The following is a 22,375-nucleotide window of genomic DNA, read 5'->3' on the forward strand; positions in this document are numbered from 1 at the left end:
GCCGCGGGACCTTATATAATAAGTGTCCCCCGGCTGTGGCATTACCCTGCTGGCTGGTTGGGCCTGGTGCTGGTTCTTAAACACTGCTACATGGAGAGAGCAAAAAAAAAATGAAAAAAAAAAATCTAAATATATTCATATAGGCAATAATAAACATACGCAATTTATTTATAAGCAAAATGACAATAAATTACATTGATTCATTTAAAAAACTACATAAATAAACTAATAGTTTATGTTTTGTAGAGCAGTCCCGACAGAAGAAATTGTCTAGTTCACTTTGTCTAAATCCTGCCTGAAAACTGTAGAATTAATTTAGACAATCAGACACTGAATAGGCTAAATCAGATTAACATGGCTGAGTTTAGACAAAGTGAAACAAAAAGTCTAAATGACTCATTTAGACAGGCGAGGCAAACGAAAAGAGTTGACAGGTGAAATGCTTTAGACTGTCTAGAAAAAATGATAGTGAATACTACAATTCATCTAGACTTTTTTTTCAGGCGTAAAATATGCTGTTTTAGACAGAATGGACCTAACGGCCAACACTGAATACACCCCACAGTCAGCGAGGGCTGGCAGCAAAGGCTCCAGCCCTCCGGAACATGGCGACTGTGCAGCAAATCCTAAACAGCACATCGCGATTATAGTTATTATAGTCACTAGTGGACCAGATTCCTACATCGGGAAAGTCCATGCAACGGTAAAAACCGCGGCCGGTAGTTGAAAACAGCTGCGTATTCAACAATCCAGTGGCCATTTTCGACAATAATGATTCGACTTTTAACAAAGTCGAATCAACATAGGTGAATCTCGTCCGGGATTGAATACGGACATGAAATTTCCACCTGGCGGAAATATTGGCCAACACTGAATACCCCCTAAGGAGGGGGATTTCTTGCTGCACCATCAAAAGTGATCTAAAGTGTGGCATTTTTCAGTGCAATTATTAATGTTGTATGAAACCTAAACTTCATCCTGTATGGACCACATACCGTCTCTTTTCTCAGTTATGTTTAGAAGTATTAAATTGGTGGGTGACTATTGTAACTATGATTTCCTTAGTGGTGTCTGTGTTTATGCATTGGTGTGTGACTGCCTATTGTATGTTATTTGTCCATGATATCCGGCTCTATGCAGCTTTTACAATTACTTAAGGTTGCTGACAATGGACCAGTTATGCACCAAGCTTCAAAAAGTTATTCCGTGGCGAGAGAGAGAGTAACAACAAACCAATCCGCTCCTAACTGACATGTTTCTTTTATTAATAGTTTCATTTGAAACAATGACAGTTAGGGGATGGTCGGTTATCACTCTCTACTTTACCTCTTTTTGACTCCTGGTGCATCGTGTCCAATATGAGAGTTTGACCTTCACAGCAGGAGCGGACAACAATAAAATACAAAATCAATCTACAGACAATTTAGGGGTCTATTTACTAAGCGTTGGAGAGAGATAACGTGGATATAAAGTGCCAACAGGGCTGCCATCAGGAATTTTGGGGCCCGAGACTGATTTCCACCCCCCCCCCCCTCCCTACTTGATTTACCGTAACCCGGCTCCTGCTCCTCCATCTCCTCTTCCGCTGAGCTGCAACCTGGAGGTCCTGGAGTGCAGGCTTGCTCAACTCAGGATGCCGGTGGCCAATTAAAATGCAGCACCGTCTGGTGAGCCAATCAGATCTTGCATACCAGCATCCACTCTGATTGGCTGCCGGTACGCAAGCTCTGATTGGCTCAAAAGACGGTGCAGCATTTTAATTCCTGCGTCCTTTATCTCTCTCAAAGGCTTAGTAAATAGGCTCCCAAGTTTCTAAATATGTCTTAGTTCCCTCTTACATTCTTTGTCATCTTGCGGTTTCATCTTAAACTTTGATTTTTAAGTGGAAAATATTTTAACAATACAGAACTGTAAAAGGAGGAAACATATTTCTTTCTTCACTATTTTTATTCACACAAGGTTTATCTTTTATGTTGGATTGCTTTAATTTCACCGAGGTTTAGCTCTTTGTGCAGAAAAGAAAGATGCATTGCCACCTGAAACAAGAAAATAATACAAAATAGCATAATTGTAGAAAGTGCTGGTTCTCCGTCTAAATTGGTAACAAAGACAAAGCAATTTGTGTTCTTTTATTTTACTCTGGCAGCGGAATGAAGAAGAAATTGTTGCTGTGATTGGCATAAAGAGGTGGGAACACTGAGGCTATAGATTCTTATCCCGTTCCCTTTTCAAATCCAATATTTTAGTTATAAATGTCAAAGCTAGTCTGGTAGTCTCCAGAGATAACCCCTAACCGCAGCCTACAATATACTGAGGGGAAGATGTATCACGCAGAGGAAAGACTGGTGAGTGGACCAGTGAGGAAGCTTCCATTGCAACCAAGCAGCTTCCAACTATCATTCCATGGAATGTTCCTGGTAAATGATCTCCATGCTTATTGGTTGTTATAGGCAACTGCTCTACTTGACGGCTCTTTATACGGCATGATACATCTCTCCCTTAGATTGGTCAGTGTAATACTCTGCTTCCCTACATAGCATTTTCCCAGTTGGACAGAAGGCCAGAACATTAAAATCATATGGGCCAGGCAGTGATACTTCATAAATGATGAAAATGCATGAGCACAGGATGCTAATTATGGCAGGTCCATTGACAATGGTTCCAATAGGAAAATACCATGGTGTTAGAGGAGGACGAAAAGTAAGTAGCGGCCAGGATTACACTGTAGGCAAGTAGTTCGCCGGATCCTGCTGAAGTGCCACAACCTGGATGGAAGGTACTACGTTTTCCAATACATTTATGTCCCCTCTGGCAGGGCTCCGTCATGGATGCTTATGGGCTTCCCTCTGCAGCACTGACAGAGGGATCCGACACGGATCTCAGCATGTTCTGCAGCCACAGGTGTCACTCTGTGCATGCGCAGAGAAGGTCACAGACCTGGAAGTTCAGGCACCAGCGGTGATTGCAAAAGCAGCTCTTATCGGGAGAGGTGCCCGTTGCGTATGTAAGTACAAGGATGAGTAGCGGGATTTAACACTGGTGCTGGGTCATGCTGCCACCTATCTCGATGGGAGGTATCACTGTTTTGTAGCAATGGACAGACAGCAGACTCTGCAGTGTGAATGACTTGGTACAGATGTTACAGCACTGCTGAGACTCAGGGCAGTACAGGATGATGAAAAGCACCTGGACCTTTCTAGGGGCCTAGGAATTGAGGGGATGTGTATCTTACATACCCCACACATGGACCATAGGGACATAATCTACCATGGGGCATAGCTATGCCCCATACAGATTTATTTGATGTGGAACCTTCACCTCTAGAAGAAAAATGAGCTACAGGGAAAAGTCACCTTGACCCCATAAACCCCCCCCCCCCACACACACACACACACACCTAATTTAGTGCCCGTCTTCATCTCCTCTAGTATGATGTCTGCACACTGGTATCAGCCCTCCAAGCAGCATGATGGGAATGTAAAAAAGCTAAAATGTCCTGGTTTCTTCTCTCTACTTAAATACATATATTTAATGATCATTAAGCACTGCACTGAAAATGAGCCTTGCCCATCCGCGCGGTCAATGAAAGTTAATTCAGCTGTAATCTTGGTCAAAACCACAATATGTCATGCACCTAGAGAGTTCCGGCCCAGTGCTCCGCTGCTTGGCATACCGCATGTGAGCACGTTAGAGGTTTGCAAGCCACCATATAGGATGGAGCCAGAGTTTATACCCCCCCCCCCCCCAACAAACAGCAGGAAGATATAATGTTACGGCAGTTTTCCCTCTGTGTCAGTGAGGCACTGTACTATAGCACAGGTCATTTTTGAGACCTGAATTTTGTCTATTTTGTATTAATAATCCAAAAAAATATCACAGGTTCATTCTGGACTGGTAATTGAGTCAATTATTTCCATTGTGTATTTCAGTCTGGTAATACTCAAACTGATATAAATGAATGTCTAACTGGGATATTACTGTGTAAGTTACCTTCTGCAAGGAATCTTCCCAAGATAATGAATCACAATGGCTGCCCCCAGGTAGAACATCCAGCAGTATATTAGGTATTTTACGATCTGAAAGCATATTGTAATGATTAACACACACACACACACACACACTTGTACTACACAATGCAGTTTAGTGCTTACAAATAAAAGATTACGCAATTTTACCTAATTTGTGTGTTAATCACGTAACAGTTATGCTGAAAAAAAGTAGTACCTTAATGAGTGCCGGTCCACTGCTGTTACAGCATTCAGTGTCAGAGGCACAGAAGCGGGCGACGTTGGGATTTTGGCAATGTAACCGCTAGAGGTAAAGCAGCATTTTGTTTTAAAGCAAATCCTACATGCTAATGTTATGTTTTTGCAATGCCCCAATTGCTGGTGTCGGCACGTCCACTGGGGTGGGGGGAGGGGGTTGTCTCTTGTGCTTTATCCATACCGTATACCTACTATGGGTTCTTCCCATTTATTTTATACTGACGAAACACTATGGGAGTTTCGGGAATGAAGCTCAATTGCTGAAAGTGCTGGAAAGGAGGGCACAGAAGTAGTGATCTTGGGCCACACAAAAAGCAAACCTGGCCAAGACGGTCAGCAGCAAAGATCGTTCACGGCCGCCACATTGTGCTGTACCCTACCTGTGATGTGGGACTCTGCAGGCCATTTGAGGTTACAAAATAAAAACAAGAAGGCGACACCCATATGTAATATTTAGTGGGCAATTTAGGTGTTTGCAAACAAGTTGGCCAGTCAAACAGTTGTTACCATAACCTCACAACATTAAACAAGGTTGGCTGATGACTGACAAGGGTACAAGGGAGTGGTCACCACCCATCTGTGAAGTATTAAATATTTCATTTACTTTCTAAGCGAATAGCTCTCATTCCCCCATGCCACCCAGCGGCCCCACAGCCTCCCGCAATCACACACCGTCAGATATGCATCTCCCCCCCAGCACTGGCTGTAGCGGGCACTCATGGTGGCGATAGCGGGTGGCAGTGGAAGCAGGACTCGTTACCATTTCAAAAATGCAGAGCCCCACCAGTGACTGACCTCCCCGCACGTCACTGCCACCCAATGTGGAGAGACTAAATTGTTAGTGAAAACACATCACAGCCTTTTCTAATGTTTTGGTATGGATGCTTGTGTACCTGCTTCATTTGAACAAACCTGAACACATTTCAAACCTTTTAATTACCTGTTAGATTGGAACTCTGGAAATGATGTACTACTGCCGCCCTAAGTTTGGTTACATATCGTAGCAATCCATGCAGTGGAACGCGTTGGTCTTTTTCATAAGCCGTGATTAGGACTGAAGGATATTTCTTAGAGAATAAAAATGTCACATTCAATCACAATATAATGAAATTAAGGGAAACAAATAAATTAAATGTCATGTTTACAATAATGGAATACTTCAGGATTTTAGTCTTTTTGAAATGGGGTAGAACCCCAGGGATCTTAACTAGAGAATCAGCTTTTCCAATTTGAACACGAACACTGGGTCAGATGCACTAAAAATGATGCTTCAAAAGTGATCAAATGGAGAGTGATAAACAACCAACCAATCAGCTCCTAGCTTCCATATCACAGACTGTGTTTGAAAGATGTCAGGCAGGAGCTGATTGGTCGGCTGTTTATCACTCTCTATTTTTTAACGCAGTGACTGTCCCACAGGGAAAATAACTAAATATCTAGAACGAAAGACAGAAACAAAGTCACATGTAAGATGTTAATAATTTTACATTTATCACTGTGGTCTAGCTATTCTCCTTGATGCTTCGGCAGTACCTTTTAAACACATTATTTAAATATAAAAATTGGCGAAATAGTCATAGCAGTGACAGTTGGAGTTTGCATGGAATGGGCAGAGGAGGAACCACAGAACGTACATCCTTCCGCAGTTGCCTGGTGCCACTGTGGGTTATTTCTTACATTAGGAACTAGGACACATTTGCAGTAGTATCAGCTGGGCTTCCTGTGCCATCTTCAGAACATGCAGTTACTGGGCCTGCATGCAAACAGTGGGCACAATGGGGGTTATACTGGTTGATTTGCTAGGATGCAAATTCGCATCCTTGCGAGTCAACCTAACCACGCCTTGCGAATGGTGGTACGCCGGCCCACCGTTCGCAAGGCGCGTTCCTTCGCAATGGCTGCGAATGGATTGTTTTACATAAACATCATTCACAGCCTGCAGGAGAACACCATCATTCGATGGTCGGCAAGCATCGAATGATGTGGAACATGCTAGCATATCTAAGGGTGCTCTAAGGCACTCTTACATATGCGTGCATGTTCAGAAGGAAGTGGGTGGGCAGCTAACATCCGGTGATGTCAGCTGGCCGCCCCCGGTGCCCATGTCACGGCCTCATTAGTATGAGAACGCCCAGTGTTGTCATGGGAATGCCCATGAAACGCTGGCCGTTCACATATGCTAATGTAGCCGCCTGCCGCCCCTCACCCACTGTCCTGGGCGCGTGCACCCAGCGATCCGTCTAGTTGCAGTGGGTGCACGCACACTGCGTATGCACAGAAATGCGTCTGTGCTACAGGTTGGTGCGTCTTTAGACGCCACTTTCGGTTGCACCATCAAAACTTGAACCAGTATTTATGCCCGTTTTCAATGCAAGGTGGTGTACACCACAACTTTACAGCATGTCCTCCATTTGCGATGGTCACAGTGTGTCCCACACGGATAAGAGAAAAACAAGAATTACTGTATATACTTACTTATCGTCCATTTCTTACAGTCTATTTAGGAAACTTAACCTATTACATTCTTAATGGTCACTGTTTTAGGGTTTTTGTTACTGTTATTGTTGTTATAGAACATGGTTCTCTCCTCTTGCTCTGTGATTATTTTGCTTCAGGGTATGGGATTATGATGGGAAACACGCTTTAAGTATGCCATTGACACCATTGTGAAGAGGGGGCGGGGCCATGATGACCCAGATTCAGCGCAAATTGCATCATCTGCTGACCGAACTTCCTGCTTTTTTCATGTAATTGGGTGGCTGCAAAGGGATGGCAGCTTGCTCGGGAGACTTGACCACCATTCCTGGTGGCCAGAAGCACCACCTGATGTTAGGAGATGGCAGGTATGGCACCCAATGGACTTTATCAGCTGTTTAGCTATCATCATTGATCTGTAAATACCATTGCAATCCCAAAAAAACTATTCAACAACTGAACACTCCCTAGTTCATTTATTTGGGAAGAAAGATTTATTTGTTTTTGAAAAAATTTAAGTGTGGCCGTTACTTACAGATGTGTACAACACACTTCTGTTACTGCGAATACGGGCTCAGTGTTTATCCTACAAATGTAAAAACCAGTGAAATGTTAGACTATGTCTCTCTATACAATAGCTGTCCTTGTATTGTTCCTACCTGTGGTTTGATATTCTCATAAGGGCAATACGCTTCTATTGATCTGTAGTGTTGTATGTTAAGCAACGGATTTCCCCATTCTTCTTGCTCTTCAACAGTCAACGGTAAGGATGTATCCAGCATTGTATTCAACACATCCACGAAAGGTGCCTGAATTTGGGTTGATCCAAAATAAAGCGACATGCGGTAATTCTAGACATCCACTCGGAACTGCACCAATATACTTGACAGAGGCAATGGTGCCCAATGTTAGCATCTAGCGAACAAGGCAATGCATTTACCCTCATTTGTGTATCCTCTAAAGCAGGGGTGGCCAAACCTGTTCTCAAGATCTACCAACGGTGCATGTTTTCCAGGCAACCTGTGGATCTATAGTAGGAATGAATGCAGCTGGTTTTAAAATGTGACCGTTAGTAATGACTACAGCTGTGCACCAGCTAGGTAACCTGGAAAACGTGGACCATTGGTAGATCTCGAGGACCGGTTTGGCCACCCCTGCTCTAAAGTATGTTAATTTATAATAAGAACCCTATAATAGGTATATAATACCCCTTTCAGACAGAAAAGTCTGAAAATCCCGGCAAATACACGGCATTTCAAATGCCGTGTCAATTTGCCGGGAGCAGCCTGACCCCCCTTCACACAGAAGAACAAAATTACCGGGTTGAAAATTTCTACCTGGTAATTTGCTGAATAACACGGGTAATTCTTCTGTGTGAAAGGGTCAACACGGGTCATAAATCCCGTGTCCTCGACCCTGGTCAATTCCCGGGTCGGAGACACAGGATTTACGACACGGGTGTGCCCTTTCACACAGAAAAAGGACCCGTGTATTTAATGAAATTCCCGGGTGGAACTGCTTCACCCGGGTATTTCATTTTCTGTGTGAAAGGGGTATAACTATTCAAAGTACCCCTTAATCTGGCCAAATCTATACTATGCATCCTTATACAGTTGTTTAATACAGCATATAATGAGCTTTGCATGTGTTTTACCTTCCAGTAATAGATATAATGTTATATTGAGATCTATTACCAGACTGAAACACCCCTTCAATCTGTTCTAGGCACGCCTTGGGGTGAACATACCGGAGGCTGAGAACCTCACAGGAGGGTATATAGGAGAAATACAGTAGAATGGTACCTCTAAAATCATTGCTTGAAAGAGCCATGGACTGGAATTGTACAGAGCGCCAGCCAGTACCCCTCCTGCGCTGGCTGCCTCCAATGCTGTGCGACAAGGCTGCGAAAATCCCCGGTCATGTATATAGGTTACACAAGCCTGTAGGTCATCCAAGCCATTCTGCTTCTTATCTAGGATGCCCTGTTTATGCCAGTCACACCCAAGTTCTCCACCACCTCTGCAAAGACAAAGAAATAAGAAAAGAACACACACACACACACACACACACACACACACACATACATATAAATGTGTGTGTGTGTGTATAAAGTACGGTAAGCACTGTACATTCATATGGATATGGGAATAGATAGATAGAATTCCTTTATTCGTCTCACAATGGAGAAATTTGCAATTGTTACAGCAAGGTTCAAGTACAGATAAGGGTGAAAATAGCATAATAAGATAATAAAAACATATCACAAGATCTAAGAACATGTAGGTCTCTACAGACCATGACAGTTGTACATTCTGATCGCAGCAGGAAGAAAAGACCTGCGGTACCTCTAACATACGGTTAGTTTTGGCATTCAAACATTACCTTACATGGCAATAGGCTAATATCCAGCCATCATCAACCAGCATTCTCTTCTCAGCTTTGAAACTCATATTCAAATCCATTCCATAAGCTCCGTAGACATGCACCAGGAGCGGCCTGTGTCTGAGCCCAGCACCAACTTTATAAAAAACTGTAAGTGGCACCAAAGTGCCATCCTGTTATCAGAAAGAAATGGATAGGACTCAAATAATTATTTAAGATTACTCGAACTGGCTGTCAGAACCCCCCTCTAGGAATCCTGTGTCATAAGACAGAACTTGGGCTCGGCACACCTACAACACCAGGGCGACATGCCCCTGTTTTGGAGTGCAGTCCTGGTTGCTGTCCCCACGGCGGGGCGTCGACAAAGGTGCTCGGTAACCTGTGAGCGTCACAGCTTACTGAGCTGATTAGAATCACCCTGTTAGTTCCCTCTGAAGATGTGCGAATCATCTTCAAGATGAACTAAACCCCTACATGACCAGGGCCCAAGGTACCTGAAGCAGCTTCTGATTCCATACTGTCCCACCCGATTACTGCGATCTGTAGATGAAGGACTTTTAGCAGTACCTAGAATCTCCTGGAATTCATCTGGGTCTAGCTTTTAGCCATGCGTCTCCGACTTTATAGAACTCTCTACCCCGCATAGTTCGAGAGGCCCTTACTCTAGAAACCTTCAAAATCACTCAAGCCTTTCCTGTTTACTCAAGCATTTCCTTAACAACTAGCATTATTTATGAAAAACTTTTCTGTACTTCAGTGTTCCTGTACTGTATTACATTCATTCTATCTGTTAAGCACCTAAAGTCCCATTGGAGAAAGAACAATATATAAATAAAATTGTCATCATTATTATTTATTATTATTATTATTAATAATAATAATAACAACTCGGCTGTACAGTATTTGATAGGGAGGGCTGTAGTTCAGAGAGCTAAGGCAGTGAACACATTTGTATCATACTATTTGGGCTTTACACTGTGTATAGAGAGGAGCGAACCTTGCTTTTGGCTTTCATTCGTTCTACATGGCAGGTCTCATTCTCCTCGCTGGAGTCATCAGCCTCTTCTATCAACCTGTTCTCCAGTACTAAATAAGAAAACATAACTGGGCGATGTATGGGCGACTCCAGGTAAAACCTGATGCTGTTGTTGCTTTCCTCTCGCCACAGCGAGGGCTGCAGTGCACAGGCCCATTCAGGAAACTGAAACACAAAACAGACATTGAGGCCGTTCATTGTTGTAGCCTTACAAAATCCCTGCATATTCCTGATAGATTTAATCTGGAAAGCGGTTTCACCTCAATTCATATGATAATTATATATACAGATAGCAAAGCAAAAAAAAAAAAAAAAAGAAGTCTTACATGCGCAGAACAAAACCCTCGCTGACAGTGGTAGCGCTTAAATGGTTCGCTGCACTCAACTTGTTAATAACCTTTTCATTTAAACACTATAATGAAATTCAATCACTATTTCAATTAAAACGCAAACTATGAAACAAGTCATGATTTTCTTGTCAAATTAAATTTGCTCTGTGAAGTGATATTTAAAGTCAAATTTCACGTACAAAGGAAAAAGGTTGACTCTTCTACCCATTGAGAGCGCAGAGGCTGCCACTGTACGGCGAGGTTGGGCAGCTCCCGCTACTCACTCATTGTCAGGCTGTCTAGTTCTGCAGAGATCACTGATCAAGAGGATTGTCGGAAACAAAGTTAACATGCGGAAACGCCATCTGGATAAACAGGTTTTGTTTTACCTTTAATAAAATAAATCTTAGTTGGCGGGGGTTGCTGTTTAGTGGGAAACAAATGGAGATTTCCTGCTTTATACATGGTACATTTATACCAGGATTAGACAAAGGTTAGGAACCAGAACTTGTTATACTGTACCTTTACACAGTCTCATTGCAATGGCCAAATGGCCACATGTTAATTCAGTCAGTGTCCTATCCTGATGCATAAATCCATGCAATCCATAACTGCACCAACAAGTTCCCTCTATCATATTGCACCAATCAGAGAGCACCGTGTCATGGTGCACCAACCAGCCCTCCCTCCGTCACCCTGCTCCAACCAACACAGGCTCCATCTCTTTGTGCATCCTGTACTTTAGCACAAGATAAAGTGGCAAGATACAAAAGACCAACCAATTATCTTCTGCTATGTTACAGGCTTGAAGTATTTGAAAAAAATGACAGTTAGGAGCTGATTGGTTATAGCTCTCCAAGTTTTGACAAACCTCCCGCTGACTCACTATACACAGTACAACTGGTTTACAGGCTACGGCAGAGATCCTTAGGGCCAAATTAGCATGTTTTACAAACTATACTCTTCATTTCTTATACACAGAGGAAGGTTATGCATCAAGGGCCTGATTCAGACCTATTAGCTGCCTAACAAGCAGGTAACTGCTGCTCCGCTGAACGCAGAGGTACTTGTTTCCTAGAACAGCGCCCATCGCGGATTTTACATAGAAATGCATGGTAAAATGTAAATCGCGTTGGTCGCATCGCATGCGGCCAAAAAAACGCATGCGATGCGACCGACGCGATTGCCGATTTTACATAGGGAACAATGTTAAATGGCCCAATTGACCCCATTTTACATAGGGAACAATGTTAAATGGCCCACAGACCCCAAATAGCCACCCTGAAGTGTGAAATGGCCCCCCCAATTGTTAACGCCACCCCACGATCAACATCAACCCGAAGCGTGGCGAGCGCTGCGAGCCCGCGAGGGGCGGCGTTACGCGTCCTCCGACCTTTTCATACCCCCACTATCCACGTCGGCGTGAAGTTGAGAATAGAAAGTGTGGCGAGCGCAGCGAGCCCGAAGCGTAGCGTGCGGACACAGAATACGAGCCTGAAGCGTGGCGAGGGGATGCGGAATACATGTTAAGTAATCCGTGTCCCCTCGTGGGGCTCGCTGCCCTCGCCACTCTTCGGGAGCGTGTTCCGCGTCCCCTCGCCACGGGCTCGGTGGCTCGCTGCGCTCGCCACACTTTCTATTCTTAACTCCACGCCGACGTGGATAGTGGGGGTATGAAAAGGTCGGAGGACGCGTACCGCTGCGCTCGCCACGCTTCGGGTTGACGTTGATCGTGGAGTGACGTTAACAATTGGGGGGGCCATTTCACACTTCAGGGTGGGTATTTGGGGTCTGTGGGCCATTTAACATTGTTCCCTATGTGAAATCGGGTCAATTGGGCCATTTAACATTGTTCCCTATGTAAAATTGCGGTAATCGCGTCGGTCGCATCGCATGCGATTTTTTGGCCACATGCAATGCGACCGACGCAATTTTTTCCTTGCGATGCCTAAGATCGAAATCGTGGGCGCTGTTCTAGGAAACAAGTACCAACGCAGGCCCCGTGGTCCCGAGCATTTCGGATAAGGGATACTCAACCTGTATAAGGTAAAAATAACAGGACATTATGATGAATAAAAAGGTCTGCTTGGCAATTTTCACACCTATTTTTGACAAATTCACTTGGCACTCAAAGGGTTTCAAAATGCACATTCAGCTCCTCTTTCATTTCCAATATCTAATACAAGAGAACAATAAATGACATCGGTCACGCAGGGACCCGGCTTACCCTCCCGTCACAATCTTTTAAAACGATCGCTGTACATGAAAAGTTAATCTAGAACTGACAACTATGATTTCGGTGCACAGAAATGCTTTTAGGGGGTATAATGAGGTTTCTGAAGATATTTCATTTTTGTTAAGTAACGTTATATTTAGCAAATAATTGTATTCAGTCCTGTTATTTCCCCCTCTCTATCTCTGATTATACTCCCTTGGCCAACGTGCTCCTGTAATATAGCCAGTTTGATTCCAGCGAGCGATCTTGTGCTACAGGTTGGCTCTTTAGCATTTAGTCACTCGAAATTGGTGCCTTGAATCGGAGAGCTAAAGAAAAACCATTGAGCAATACAATAAGCCCTTTCTTGGCACACGTACACTTGGTGGTTTGTAGCTATTATGTGTGGGATTCTCAATGTAGGAAGGAAAGAAAGAGAAAAAAAAAAAAAGAAAAGAAAGAGAAATCAGTATTCATTCTCTGCAAGCCGCTGAAAGGCCAGAACTACTATTCTCCTCTACTAAACATAACAATTCAACGGAACACAGCAAAAAATTAGTGACTGCACCGCTGCAAACACTTTCACCATTTGATTACATTCTATTCCTTTCAGCTCAGGCATCGGGGAAAGAACCGGGAGAGTTGAAGAAAAGAGGAGACGTGAGTCCCACAAATAAGTGGCCGCGTGAGATGAAGACAGATTGTGAATGACTGCTACACTCCACATCCCCCCGGGGAGGTGAAACGTACAGCAAATCTGCCGAACCGACCAGAAAATTACATTTTATCAAATTAAATACAAGCTCTTTTATGAGCAGACAATAATCACCCTCGTAACTATAGCCGGAAAAAAATACATATGCAATTGCTACTATTCCGGCACATCTGGTCGTTCACAAATGGTGCAGATAATAGATTTTCTATACTATATTAACAGTAATAAACAGTGGAGTTTTAGTTCATGTATTAATCAATTCATTTAAGACTTCAGCCCCCCCCCCCCCCAAAAGCAAGGAAACCCGCATTTCTGCAGGTGCCCTCAAATGACTACTAATGTAAAGCCCCATACACACAGGGCCATTCGGTACTTGCGTAGTTTCACGGCGCCGCGCGTCTGAGTCCCCTTGCGGGGCTCGCTTCGCTCGCCCACGCTGCGGGCTCGGTGGCTTGCTACGCTCGCCACGCTATTTAAAATCAACTCCATGCCAACATGGATAGTGGAGGTATGAACTATCCATGTTGGCATGGAGTTAAGTTACTTTTTTGGACATATTTCGTGGCGAGCGTACACCCGGAAGTAGCACGGCGCCATGCTGGCGCCGTGAAACTACACAAGTACCGGCGATTCTAGCCAATATCTCTGAGTGACCATATCCTGTGTGTACGGTGCCGCGACCAGCCCTGAAATGATCACCTGTCACAGGAGCAGCGGCTTCCCCCAGCAGTGTCTCGTTTTCATCAGCGACCGTTGGCAATATGATCGCTGAGCGAAAATCCCTTAGTGAGCATATCGCCCCATGTGTACAGGGCTTATGGCAGCAGCAGGGAAGAGCAGGACTCTGTGGATTCCTGCGGACGGCAACGAGCATGAAACCCCCTGCCAACAAGCAAGTAAACCCCATGGCAACAAGCATATAACCTGCCAAGCAACAAGCATGTAACCCGCCAGGCAACAAGCATGTAACTAGAGTTGCCACCTCATCCCTTTAAAACTGGAGACATATTAATTACACAGGTTCTGTGGCTGATTAAAAAAACACAGTTGGAATGAAGTCTGATGGCTGTTTAAAAAAAAAAAAACTGTTGAAATTGAGTCTTGAAGTCAGCCAGCCACAGAACCTGTGTAATTAATATGTCTCCAGTTTTAAAGGGATGAGGTGGCAACCCTACATGTAACCCCAACCCCCTTGGCAATGAGCACCTAACCCCCTGGCAAAGAGCACTTAAACCCCCCTGGCAACTAGTACCTAACCCCCCTGGCAACAGGCAACTAATACCCTTGGCAATGAGAAATTATAATTAATATATGTTGTTGTTTTTTTGACAACTTCTGTATTAGTCTAGGGCGTCTGGAACCCTTAATCACGCCCTGACTGCATTAGTGTAGTGTTCATTCTAGCACCCACTATCTTTGAAAAACCATGCAGTTCCTCTTCCCTGCCTGGGGTGTCGCTGTCTACTGTGGCGTTTCTAACACAGATCTGGTTTGCATATCAGTGCTGATATACAGACCACACTGTGCTAGAAACACTACAGCAGACAGCGACACCCCAGGCAGGGAAAAGGAACTGCATGGCGGGTGCTAGAATTAACTATTAGTGTTAGACTTCAAGTATGCTGTCTGCAGTGGTGTACGGTGAGGTCAGCGACTGGTAAAGCTGTGCCATTTTTGAAATGGGAACAAGTCTCGCCGGAGCCACCATCATAGCGCGATACAGCACCTCCCATGCCCGCTGCCAATAAAAGCTTCCACCGCTGCTGCCCCCACTATGAATGCCTGCTACCATCACAGCCCGCTACAGCCAGTGCCTGCAACCGTGACAGCGGATACAGGCTGTCAGTGTGTGACAGACTGATCCGCTGTCCTATCACATCTGCCTCAGAGACAGGGGCATGCTTTAATATTGACCGAAGGCACATCCCTGTCACTGAGGCAGATTTGTTGGTGCAGCTCCCCCATTGTTTACCAATGGGCTTTTCAGCCTCTTTTTGTGCCCGCGATTAGCACCCCCCTGCTGCTGACTGTTATCAATTGGCAGCAGGAGGCACATCTCTCTCTGCCTCCCAGTGCTCCCACACAGTGACTCACCACATACATTATAAAGAAAAAATACCAATAAGATATTTATTACACAGTTTATAAGTTATAAATACCTTATTTGTATTTTTTTTAATCCTCCCCTGACTGCACATCCCAGGCTAACTGGTCTAGAACTCACACCACCTTTCTTTTAAAGGTGAGGCAGTTACCAACACACCTGTAATAAAGCACCTAGGAAAACAGCTGACACTTACTATACTGAATAAGACAAAACAGGGTGCATGAAAAAAAAAAAAACGTGATCACAAAAAGACTAATTAAAAAATGAATTTAATAAACAAAAGGCATTAATCCACGGCACTCACCATTCCTAGATTTGGGAGTGCAATATGGTTTGCGAAAATTTAATTTGGATTAAATATGAAATGATGACAGTCCATCCTTGTCCTTGATGGAAAATTGTCGATGTAATTTAAACCAATCACACTCATGCCGCCTATACCATAAAGCAAGGGTGGGGAACATTTTTTGTTCCAAGGGCCGTTTGTATGGGAAAAAAATCCTTCGGGGGCCATATGTAAAAATGTCTCTTACAAATTGTCCTGCTGCAGCCGTTCCACGCCCTGGTGGCTGCCGCTGACTAGGACTGACAGTCTCCGGCTGCTGCTGTTTAAGAGGAATCTCGTGAGAACTATCGACCTCTAGCGAAAATTCCCCTGTACTTGACTCCTGGCAAAGCCCCCGGGCGGGCCACTCAGACCGGCTACGGGGGCCATATCCGGCCCCCAGGCCTGAGGTTCCCCACCACTGCCATAAAGGTATTGCAGTACTTGGCTTCAGTAGCAACAACAAGAATAACCAGTTCATAGAAACCAAAACAAGTTCATACATCAAGCACTGTACCAGTCAGTAGACTAAGCAGAAGAAAAAAATATCCTAAAAAAGACAAACTAGCAAACTATTTGCTGAATAAATGTAAGAAAAAGCAGAAAGTTGTATGTATGGCTGCTAACATGGTTTTGACTGTTGAGAGCATCAGCTAAACAGGAGGTTATAGCTAGTACCAAGGCAGGAGGAAAGCCAAAGGTTTACCTACAAAATATAGCATTGCAGAAAAAGTACATGTACACTAAACAACTACTACAGACAATGGGCCAGATGTACTAAGCTTGGTAAGTGATAAAATGAGTGAAAAACCACCAGCCAATCAGCCCCTATCTGCCAGGTTTGAAAAGGAACAGGTAGGAGCTGATTGGTTGGTGGTTTATCACTCTCCATTTTATCACTTTTCAAGGCTTAGAACATCCGCTAAGAGTATTAGTACAGTGACGGAGTAACACATGTCACACAAATGTACCTTCAGAGAGTGGATAACGGACTCGCTGGCGAGGGAAGTCACGTCCATATACAGTTCATTGTGATGTCTCAAAAACACTGCACAGTGATCCTCTAACATCTCCATGTCCAGTAGTCGGGATCCTGCTTGCAGCTGATAAATAGGTTTCCAGTGCTGTACACCGCTATATAGAGGAGCCTTCACTAACTGCACCAGGGAGATTTATAGGAACATCATGGTTAGCAAGCACGCACCACCAATGTATTGATTACTCTCACAATACAAAACTATTGTCCCTAAATGAGAAACCAAAGGCCTGACTCAGACCTGATCACTGGGCCACAAAAAATTAGATCTCAGCGATCAGATAAACGCCGCCCCGTCAAGGTCTCTTCCTGCCTGTGTACGGCTGTAAATGCGTTTGCATCTGCGCACACAGGGGGGAAACCATTCACAATCACTTACCATCTAATGGTTTTCCCCCATGTTCACAGCGCAGAGTAGGTCTAGACTTATTTAGCGCTGTGATAGCGGTGGGGAGGAGGACGCTGTGGACATCAGCGGCTCTCCCCCACAATGGCAGGGCAATGCCTGCGTTTTCCAGTGCACTCCAGAGAAAACGCCAGTGTGCCACCTACAAACAGCTGCCGGCTCTCTATCACCATGCGAATGGCCAGTGGTGACATTCGAGAAATCGCACACACATACATAAATACTAGTAAACCGGATTAATATACAGTTGACTATTGTGCCACACACACACACACACTATTATACACATACTTATATACATATAGAAACACACACACACTATTATACACATACTTATATACATATAGAAACACACACACACTATTATACACATACTTATATACATATAGAAACACACACACACTATTATACACATACTTATATACATATAGAAACACACACACACTATTATACACATACATACACACACTATTATATACATATACACACATACTTTTATACACATACACACTATTATATATATACACAAACACTATTATACACATACTTATATACATATAGAAACACACACTCACATTACTATATACATATACACACACACACACACACATAAATGCTAGTAACCCGGATTAATATACAGTTGATTATTGTGCCACACACACACACACACACACACACACACACACACACACACACACACACACACACACACACACACTATTATAACTTATACACAAACACTATTATACACATACACAATATGGTACTTGTTTCATAGCACGGCCACAATCGCGGGCATCGGGTGTCATTTTTAGTGGTCTGCGACGCGACCGACGCGATGCCCCCGATTTTCCCATTGAAATGCATTGAAAAAAGTCAAAATCGCGTCGGTCGCGTCGTATGCGGCTAAAAAAGGCTTAAATGGTCCAGACGCGATGCCCCCGATTTCCCATAGGAAACAATGTTAAATGCCTCAATTTACTCGCGATGCCCCCGATTTCCCATAGGAAACAATGTTAAATGCCTCAATTTCACCAAATCCTCATAGGGAACAATGGTAAATGGGCCAGAAACCCCCAAAAACACCCCTGAACAGTGAAATGTCCCCCCAAAAGTAGTTTACGCCACCCCACGATGAACGCGAACCCGAAGCGTGGCGAGCGCAGCGAGCCCGCGAGGGGTGGCGGTACGCGTCCTCCGACCTTTTCATACCCCCACTATCCACGTCGGCGTGGAGTTGAGAATAGAATAGTGTGGCGAGCGCAGCGAGCCACCGAGCCCGAAACATGGCGAGCGGACGCGGATACCTTCACAGGTAAACGCGTCCCTTCGCGGGCTTCACAGGTATCCGCGTGCGCTCGCCACGCTTCGGGCTCGGTGGCTCGCTGCGCTCGCCACACTATTCTATTCTCAACTCCACGCCGACGTGGATAGTGGGGGTATGAAAAGGTCGGAGGACGCGTACCTCCGCCCCTCGCGGGCACGCTGCGCTCGCCACGCTTCGGGTTCGCGTTGATCGTGGGGTGGCGTTAACTACTTTTGGGGGGACATTTCACTGTTCAGGGGTGTTTTTGGGGGTTTCTGGCCCATTTACCATTGTTCCCTATGATGATTTGGGTAAATTGAGCCATTTAACATTGTTTCCTATAGGAAATCGGGGGCATCGCGGGTAAATTGAGGCATTTAACATTGTTCCCTATGGGGAAATCGCGGGCATCGCGTCGGTACCATCGCACCCGATTTTTTAGTGCATGCGATGGCCGCGATGCCCCCGATTTTTCCTCACGATGCCCACGATCATGATCGTTGTGGCCGTGCTAGGAAACAAGTACCCACAATATTATATACATATACACAAACACTTTTATACACATACTTCTATACATATAGAAACACATACACTATTATACACACTCACACTATTATATACATATACACACACTATTATACACATACACTATTATACACACTCACACTATTATATACATATACACACTATTATACACATACATACACACACACTATTATACACATACATACTATTATATACATATACACACACACTATTATACACATACACACTATTATACACATACACACCTATATGCATCTACACACATTATTATACACATACATACATACATACACACACACTATTATTAAAAGGGCACAGTCGTGCCCTTATATTAAGGCTGAATCGAACAGGGAACTTCTGAGATGGGGACATGGTGTTTAAGGGGATACACCTTAAAAGTGATGGTTGGACATACTGAATTGAAATTTTTTAAATGAACGTGTAGAATCGTCACCCGGTTCTGCATGCCAAATTTTAGGGCAAAATAGTAAAAAATGAGGAATTGGGAGTAACATAAATTTTCTGCTACTTCCTGTTTGGCTTTTTAGGACTGTTTTCCCATATAGGGCGGTATTCAATGTGAATACCTGCGAGGTGCAGCGAATCCTTTTTTGGATTCGCTGCACATTCGCCACGTTCCGGAGCCGGCGGGCTCCGGTATTCAACGAGTCAGGTGCAGCGAGCCCCTGACTGGCGAATATGAGCTCCTGCGGCGATTGCCGCAGGGAGCCTGAGGACGGTGCCAGGCAGAGAGATGGTAGTCTCTCTGCCTAGCCCAGACCTTTGTGGGGGGTTAGGTGGGCTCCCCGGGTGCCAGGCAGCACAGGCTGCCCCCCCGGGGGTGCCAGCAGGGGAGCGTATATTCACTACACTATGCAGTGAATATATTAATATGTAATGAGCGGCTCGGCTCCGGCGCCCCCTGCTGGCTGCTGTGTAAAAAAAAATAAAAAAAAAAATATTATTTTTAAAATTAAATATATATTCATGTGCTTACAGCACATGAATAAAAATAGCATGCCCCTCCTCAGAATAAAATTCCTGATTTTTGGACACCAAATGTAAAAAACAAAACACTTTATTTTAAAAGTTCACATTCCACTTCGCCATAAAAAGATAGCGATTGCTACTCAGTGAATCATGGCGAAAAAAACCTTCAAATGTATTCGCCATGTGGTCATTGAATAGGGTGATTCACCGTTTTTGACAGAAATTCGCCAAACAGCACAAATTCGCCATAAAAACCTGGCGAATCAGGCTCATTGAATACCGCCCATAGTCTATGAGGAGATTTTTGGGAAGGCATAACTCAGGGTAGGGGGAGAAATAAGACTTGGGGTTTGTATTTTTAGACAGAGCTTATCCCAGTGTAGTGCCTTTTGGGCTTAAGGTTTTTCAGATAGTTATACATACACACATATATTTTTCTTTCCAGAGGCAGCATACTGTAGATTGTAAATGAGATTTATTGTACCACAGTCAGCTATTGAAGGTCACAGATATTGTGCCATTTTCAATGTAGCTGTGCATTGTTATGTTAAAGCAGCTTTCTATTTCATCCCTCTATGGCCCTAAAGGATATTTATATACATGCAGGGTACAAACAACAGTGATGATCAAGAGATCTATAGTATTATGGAATATAGACAATGACAGAATCTGGGCATTGTGTGTGTTTCTTATATCTATATATTCTATTTCACTAATATGTATACATTTCTTGCATGTAATACATCTGCATTTCTACAGAACACATCACCTTGTACTCTGCAGTCTCTCCATAAGTGGTGAGAATATACAGACAGCCATTTCTGTGCTCCACGTGGTAAACCATTCCCGGCACTCGGGGATGTACCAGTGTGGGAGGTTTAAAAGGAGAACCGCAGTCAATAAGCCAGACCTCAGAAGTCGTTTTACTGTTACTGTTGATGGTGAGAAATTGTCCGTCTCTGGTACAATAAAGATCTACAAAAAATCTGAAAGTGATACAATAGGCATTGGTCCCATGTAACAAAGGAGGAAACTGTAACACAGTAAACTAATAACAAAACAGGAAAAAAACAGATGAACTGAAATGTATCAGAGTGATTTCTGTTCATACTGTACATATGAGACCTGGAATGGCCAGCCTATTCCATAAGCAATTTATTCCTTTCAAAACACTGCTGATCTTATATGACACCATGTGGAAAACACCATGCTCCAAAATAACTAAAGCCAAAGCTACATGGCCACTGGCATTAACATTAAACTGGTGCCATTTTAAGAGCAAGAATCTTCAGCAACTAGGTCAAATGTAGCCTCTCATACAGATTGTATTAACATACAAGCCCTTGACTTGGGATGAAAACAAGTGAGCCAGAGAACTCATTAACCAAAGAGACCTAATACAGCTCACCGATTGGTAGAAACTGGATGCAGGGACTTTGTTTCATCGGCACCAAAGTCTCTCTCCACCAGGTAATCAGGCCTTCACATCGCTACTCTGTACTCATGTCACCATTTGCCCTATGAGTTTCAAGCCCCTACCCTACCATAGGAGGCATCTGTGCTGTGAGCAGGATGCACTAAACTTCAAAAGTGATAAAATGGAGAGTGATAACCAACTGATTGGCTGGTTGTTTATCACTCTCTATTTGATCACTTTTGAAGCTAAGTGCATCTTGCCCTTTGTGCTGCTGCTAATACTGGTGCGCTCCAACAGTTTATTGTAGTCCAGGCCACAACAAGCTCATCCCTTTGTAACCAGCTGTGGAAAATAAATATAGTAGGTACTATGATCCAAGTCAAACATGAAAAATAAAAGGGTGGGGGGGGGGAGGGAGAGAGAGAGGGAGAGAGAAAGAAAGATAAAGAGCAAGAAAGAGAGACACACACATACACCAAACACACCACCAAGTTACAGTTTGTTTCCAATTTATTTCCGGATCCTCTTTTCCACCATAATTTAGACTCTATATTGCAGATGTGTTGCACCAGGTTTATGGATATTTTTATTTTTTTATAATTTAAATCATGTACAAAATTATGGGTCAGATTAAACGAGCGATATTCTTGTTGTCATTCATCACGAATGTTCAGCAGCTACTATTTGTATGTGTTTGATATCACTCATTGTTAATCTGCCCCAATGTTTTACGCAAGAAGCATCTTCCAAACAGTTGTACCAATTTCTATCTTTAACATTAATGGAAAAAAATAGAAGAGATAATTGGCACAAATATATATA

The 22,375-nt window shown here is 43.7% G+C and overlaps 1 protein-coding gene across 3 annotated transcripts in view; it reads right to left on the bottom strand.

Annotated features, from left to right (window-relative positions):
* Nucleotides 1-256: 256 nt before the first annotated feature.
* The window catches only part of PREPL (prolyl endopeptidase like), a 37,467-nt gene continuing 15,348 nt past the window's right edge, over nt 257-22,375 (bottom strand). For 2 of the 3 annotated variants that reach the window (XM_083175718.1, XM_083175717.1), the window contains exons 7-15: nt 20,906-21,122; nt 16,821-17,006; nt 10,120-10,323; nt 9,123-9,295; nt 8,543-8,759; nt 7,400-7,549; nt 5,206-5,332; nt 3,991-4,076; nt 257-2,036 (exon numbers count right to left, since the gene is read on the bottom strand). In XM_083175718.1, coding sequence (XP_083031844.1) covers nt 1,962-2,036; nt 3,991-4,076; nt 5,206-5,332; nt 7,400-7,549; nt 8,543-8,759; nt 9,123-9,295; nt 10,120-10,323; nt 16,821-17,006; nt 20,906-21,122 — 1,435 coding nt within the window. In that variant the 3' untranslated portion in view covers nt 257-1,961. The remainder of the gene's footprint in view (nt 2,037-3,990; nt 4,077-5,205; nt 5,333-7,399; nt 7,550-8,542; nt 8,760-9,122; nt 9,296-10,119; nt 10,324-16,820; nt 17,007-20,905; nt 21,123-22,375) is intronic. The other variant, XM_083175719.1, reaches the window with a different exon arrangement.

Source organism: Crinia signifera, chromosome 3 (genome assembly GCF_055691185.1).
Source record: "Crinia signifera chromosome 3, ASM5569118v1, whole genome shotgun sequence".
NCBI classification, from domain to species: Eukaryota; Metazoa; Chordata; class Amphibia; order Anura; family Myobatrachidae; genus Crinia; species Crinia signifera.